General features: G+C 51.4%; 1 protein-coding gene across 7 annotated transcripts; it reads left to right on the top strand.

The window, feature by feature from the left end:
* Positions 1 to 1,083: 1,083 nt before the first annotated feature.
* Positions 1,084 to 4,146, top strand: LOC102004031. 7 transcript variants are annotated; one of them, XM_005394728.1, is made up of 3 exons: positions 1,084 to 1,167; positions 2,147 to 2,228; positions 3,195 to 4,146. In XM_005394728.1, exon 3 carries the CDS (start codon positions 3,256 to 3,258, stop codon positions 4,072 to 4,074), a length of 819 nt encoding a protein of 272 aa, XP_005394785.1. In that variant the 5' UTR covers positions 1,084 to 1,167; positions 2,147 to 2,228; positions 3,195 to 3,255; the 3' UTR covers positions 4,075 to 4,146. The 7 variants fall into 7 exon arrangements, with proteins under 7 accessions (XP_005394785.1, XP_013374918.1, XP_013374922.1 ...); XM_013519464.1 differs by having other exon boundaries at positions 2,147 to 2,239; positions 3,190 to 4,146; XM_013519468.1 differs by having other exon boundaries at positions 1,088 to 1,167; positions 2,193 to 2,228.
* Positions 4,147 to 5,573: the final 1,427 nt, after the last annotated feature.

Raw genomic sequence — 5,573 nt, 5'->3', positions numbered from 1 at the left:
CTCTCAACGATCCTCCTGCCTCAGCCTCCCGAGTGCTGGGATTACAGGCGTGCACCACCACACCCGGCTGTCTGTTGGACTATAGTATTGTACCAATATTGAATATCCTGGGCTTGATCACGATAGTGTGTGTATGTTAGAATATCTCCTTGTTCTCCCAGGGAGTAAGCAGTACACGCTGAAGTCATCCTTGGTAAGAGATACTGCAATCGGCAAGCTTACTCATAAAACAAAAAGTCGGGGGGGGGGGTAGGTGGGTAGAGTGATAAATGTGGCCAAAATGTTAATAATTAATGGATTGGGGAGAAAAGCATATATAAGAGTTCATAAGTTTTCAAGAAGTTTGAGAATTTGTGAGAAGACTGGATTGTATGGGGTTGTTTGTTTATTTGCTTTGCAAGGCTGTGGACTGAGTCTAGGACCTCATGTACACTCGGTAAGTCCTCTACTACTGCCCCAAACTGTACTTTCAATGCTGAAGGAGGAATACGACGGAGAGATTTTCTGGAAAATATGACCAGACCTTGAAAGAGGATTTTATCCGTTCATTCATTCAACACACACATCTTTCATGGCCCCTACGGACAAGGTCCCAGAAAGGGGCTTGGAGTTCCAAAAGGAACACGGAGATTTGCTCCCTTGAGATTCTCAGGCTCTTACCAGAGTCCCACGCATAGTAGGTGCTCAACCCCGGACTGTTGGCTGCACTAGAAGAGGCAAGAAGAGAGGAAGGAAGTTGCTATCCCGTCTAAGAATGGGTCACCCAAAGGGAAAGCACTTGAAGGAGACTTGATAAATGTTTGGTGACCCAATGTAAAAAAAAAGGAGAGAGAGAGAAATTGATGCTGACCACAGCAAACAGGAGTTGTCTTTGAGCTAGCATAAAACTTCCTGGCTCGCAGCACAACCAAACACAAGAAAAACAACAAGGAGCATGGAAAACAGCCACCCCAGCCTCGTTTCAAAAATAGGGCCCATCTGTCCTGGCAGGCTTAAAGTGGCTCTGGCCCCAAGGCAGGGGCCTGGCCGGGCTGACCCCTGGAGGCCCCTCCCAGCTCTAGGATTCCGTGATTCTATGACATGGCCAGCAGTCTGGAGCGGCAGCATGCAGGGATCCCCAGTGGAGAACCAGAGGAGGTCCATGTCATCTACCTCCAAAGAGACACAGTGAGACAGCAGGCCCTGGGGGCAGACGGGGTCAGGCCTACCAGAAAGGGAAGGGTGGGGTCCCTGGCGCCAGCCCCAATCACCTCTTATATTTCTAGGGTAGGAGGAGGGTGGGGTTGATCCAGGAAAGGAAGAGGCCAGGGTCTGGATGTCCTGCCCATTTCAGACCCAAAGGACAAGGGCAGCTGAGAGGGGTCATAGGCTGGGAGAGGGGCAGGCAGCTGTTTCCTGGGTGGGGTGGGCTCAAATATGCCTCTGTTGGCACAAGGCCGTCACTGCAAAGAGGCTGCTGTGGTGTGGTAGGGGTAGAAGCCACCGCCTTCCTTCCAGCTGGGGTGGGGATGGGGATGGGGTTAGTATGGGGGGGGGCCAAGGAACAATGGGACGACATTGCCCTTGGCTGGGCCCAGGCAGGCCAGGAAGAGGAGGTGGACCACGAAGACCGAGAATCTCTTTGACGAGGAAACCAGGTCTTAGTTTCCTCGAAGTCCCCACTCTGGGCCCAGGAAGGGCAGGAAACCTGTAGCCCCTCCTCTGGTAGGGTGTGTGAGGAAGTCATGGACCACCCAAGAGGGTCAAAGCACACATCTTGGCAGGTCTTGTGCTCACAAATCCAGGGCCGGGGATATAACTCAGTGGCACAAATGCCTGCCTGGCAACTGCAAGGTCCTGAGTTCGATCCCCGGTACCAAAAAAAAAAGAAAATCTAGCTCCAAGAGTAGACTTGTATGCTACCTTCCCCACCCTCATGCAGAGTCCCTCAGTTAGGATCAACAGAGTTTGGGGGTCAGCTAGAGACCTCCATCGGGCTTCTCCCCACCTGTGTTCTCATCCAGGTGGTCAGGGCAGGTGTGGTGAGAATTCACCCTTAGCAGCCAAGGTCACCCTGCAATTATAGCATTGTTTCTTGGGGGTCATTAGATGACACCCCCAAGATGTCACCCTGGCCTTTACCTTGTGACTTACTGTGTGATCATAGGGTTGGCGCATCACCTCTCTGAACATCATTTTCCTCCATCTGCCAGCTGGGAATACGACACTCACTACCTCTTTGATCTGCGGTAGGAGTTCAGTGAGTTGAATCACACAAGATCCAAGTTGAAGGGCCGGGTACACAGCAAGCGTGCATGTGGTGTCGCTTCGGGAGCCAAGACATATTGTCGGTATCGGGGTACACTGCACAGCTGGTTAGCTGTTCCACAGCACCGAAGGCCTACCTCTGCCTGGGATTTCTCCATTAGAGATTCTAATCTTGGCTTTCGTGGTTTTCTGCAGTGCTTCCATCGAAAGTGATTGGGAATTTTAGAATGTGGGCTAAAACTAAAAAAAAAAAAGAAGACACTGGCAAGACAAGGGCTTGGGCCAGGCATCGTGGTGCACACCTGTAATCCTAGCACTCGGGAGGCTGAGGCAGGAGGATCATTGTGAGTTCAAGACCAGCCTGGGCTACAAAGTGAGCTCAAGGCCAGCCTGAGCTGCATAGTGAGATCCTGTCTCAAAAAGGCAAAAAAAAAAAAAAAAAAAAAAAAAAGGCGAGTTCTTGAGTTCAGTCTCTAGTATTGAAAGAGAAGCAAAGAGGAAAGGGGAGCGGAGGGGAGGGGTGGGGAGGAGAGAAGAGGGAGAGGGAGGGGTAGAGGGAGGGGGAGGGGGAGGAGAGAGGAAGAGCAAGAGAAGAGAAGGGAGTGGTGGTTCACACCTGTAATCCTAGCACTTGGGAGGCTGAGGCAGGAGGATTGCTATGCGTTTGAGGCCAGCCTGGGCTACATAGTGAGCAAGACCACCTCCCCTTTTCTAGATGGTCATCTGGCCTCAGTATTTCTGGGAGTCTTGACTTCTTCCCCATCTCTTGCCCTTCTCTTGTGCTCTCTGCAGAGGAAGGCATCCATTTTCCAGCTGGAGATCCCCGAGGCTGGGAGGAGGAGAGGGCGAGGAAACGGCTGTGCTGGACCTCTAGGGGCAGAGGGGACCCTGGAGGGAAAGCCCAGAGGGGGCTGGTGAGTTAACCAGGCTCTCTCTTGTCAGACCAGGTAACCAACCTCCAGACGCTGTCCCAGCTCAGCCGTCAGTGTGACCTGCACTGCTGGGACCATGTCCAGACGCCCGGTGAACCATTCAAACACTTACAGCCACGCGGGCCATCCGAACTATGCATCCTTCCCACCCCGAGTTCCAGGCTGGACCCAGGGCCGCAGCCTGAATGGGGTTAGCAGGGGCCCGTGTGCCCGCACCTGTAACGGCTTGGACTTTAGCACCTGCAGCAGCCGCTCAGAGCAGCCGTTGAACACTGCCTCCTCCTTCACGGGCCAACCCTACAACCCTAGGTTTGCAGAGACCAGTCACCTGTCGAGAGGACCCAAGGTGGCCAGAAAGCCCACTGATCACAGCAGCAGCCCCCACTACCTGCTCTGTACAGACCATCCTCCGGGCCCCTCCAACCCCAGCTTCCTGGACCAGCTCATCCAGAGTATCGGCTACCTGGACCGATCCACCAACGCCTTCTACAACTGCTCCCAAGCGCTGAGCCTGCCCAGGCTTGCAGCCAACTACCTGGAGCGAGCTGCCAATGCCCTCTACCAGGACACCCTGGAACATTCGTCCCACAGTTACTCCAGCCCCAGCGCCAGCCTGGCTGCCTCTGGCAGCTGCACCACCAGCACCTGTGTGATGCCTTCACCCAGGGGTGCAGAAGCCCTGCAGTGCCTGGCCCGATCCACCAGCATTGGCGGGCAGCATCCACCTCAGAGCCAGAGCTTCAGCCCTGTGCTGCCTCAGATGTTGGGTACCAAGCTGCCCGAGGTCCCTTTGTTTGGCAGCAGATTCTTAAGTCATCTGCCCAAGGTGTGGGAAGCCATCCGCTCAGGCTGGAGTGCCCCGGAGCCCAGCTCCAACCCGTCTTCCTGGTGGTGACCTGGTGGTACAAGGGGCACATGTCCATCAGGCTGTAGTTGTGGGAAATAAATTGTGGCAACATGCTCCTTCCAAGGTTCTGCTGGGGAAAATAACCATTCCAGTTGGGGGTTACAAACTCAAGGGCCACCGTGGTGCACTCCTGTAATCCCAGCACCCAGGAGGCTGAGGCAGGAGGATTGCTGTGAGTTCAAGGCCAGCCTGGGCTACATAGTGAGTTTGAGGCCAGACTGAGCTACATAGCGAGGGCCTGTCTCAAAAAAAAAACAAAAACAAAACAAAGAAAAACCTCAAGGGCCTCTGGGGACAAGAGTTGATGAATGAATTGGGCTGGTGGAGCAGGGAGTGGTGGTGAGTTTGGCTAGGTGAACACAGACTGCTTGGTTCATACTTGGCTCTTGAATGAGTCATCGTTTCCACAAGAAAAGCCAGGGATCTCAGGGCAGGGGATAGGGGAGGGGGTTCTAGGCTGGCCTTGAGCTCCCGGGTTCAAGTAATCCTCTTGTCTCAGCATTTTGAGTAGCTAGGACTACAGGTATGTACTACCACACCTGGCTTTGGGATCGGATTTTTATGTGTTAGTAACAAATTAAAGACTTGCAGGCTGAGTGTGAAGCCCATAGGTCTCAGTTAGTAATTAACTATGTCTATATCTATATCTATCTATATATAGTGTATATATATATAGATATATATGTAGATATATATCTATATATATAATTATATATATATATAATTTGGGGGGGTCTTTTTGAGATAAGGTCTCGCTTTTCAGTTCAGGCTGGCCTTGAGCTCACTTTGTAGCCCAAGCTGGTCCTGAACTCACAGTGATCCTCCTGCCTCAGCCTCCTGAGCACTGAGATTACAGGCACGTGCCACCAAGCCCAGCTCCTGGTTTATATTTTGAGTGGATCGCTGCAGAGGTTCTGAGACTCAGTTTCCCCATGTGAAGAAACAGACAAGTTGTCCATTCCCCATCCCTATTTGCACTTCTTTTTTTTTTTAGGCTGATTGTTCCAGACAGTCCCATATGCTCAAATGTAGACATAATAATAAGAAGAAGAATGACACACACACATATGGCAGCAACTTCTAAGTACCTTACACACATTTATTCTTCTTAAATTTAGTACTAGGAATCAAACCCAATTGAATCTCATACTAGGCAGGTGCTCTATCACTGAGCTATACCCCCAGCCTCTTTTTTTTTTAAGAGACAAGGTCTTGCTAAGTTACCCAGGCTGTCCTCAAACTTGTGATTCTCCTGCTTCAATCTCTAAGGTAGCTGGGAACAAGTATATATGTACTACTGAACCTGGCTTGTATTTATTCTTTTGTTTATTTGTTGTTTGTTTGTTTTCCAGTACCGGGAATTGAACTCACGACCTTGCGCTTGCCAGGCAGGTGCTGTGCCACTGAGTTAAATCCCCAGCCCCCTGTATTTATTCTTTTAAAGATGTGATTTTAATGACCATGGCCTAGAGTAGGCCCAAGAAACC

The sequence above is a fragment of the Chinchilla lanigera genome, unplaced genomic scaffold (assembly GCF_000276665.1).
Source record: "Chinchilla lanigera isolate Chin_1 unplaced genomic scaffold, ChiLan1.0 scaffold00051, whole genome shotgun sequence".
NCBI classification, from domain to species: Eukaryota; Metazoa; Chordata; class Mammalia; order Rodentia; family Chinchillidae; genus Chinchilla; species Chinchilla lanigera.
This window is presented reverse-complemented; position numbering and strand designations above follow the sequence as displayed.

Bases quoted from the DNA above. Each gene is read 5' to 3' on its own strand.
- LOC102004031 (XM_005394728.1), top strand. From the start codon at position 3,256: ATGTCCAGACGCCCGGTGAACCATTCAAACACTTACAGCCACGCGGGC.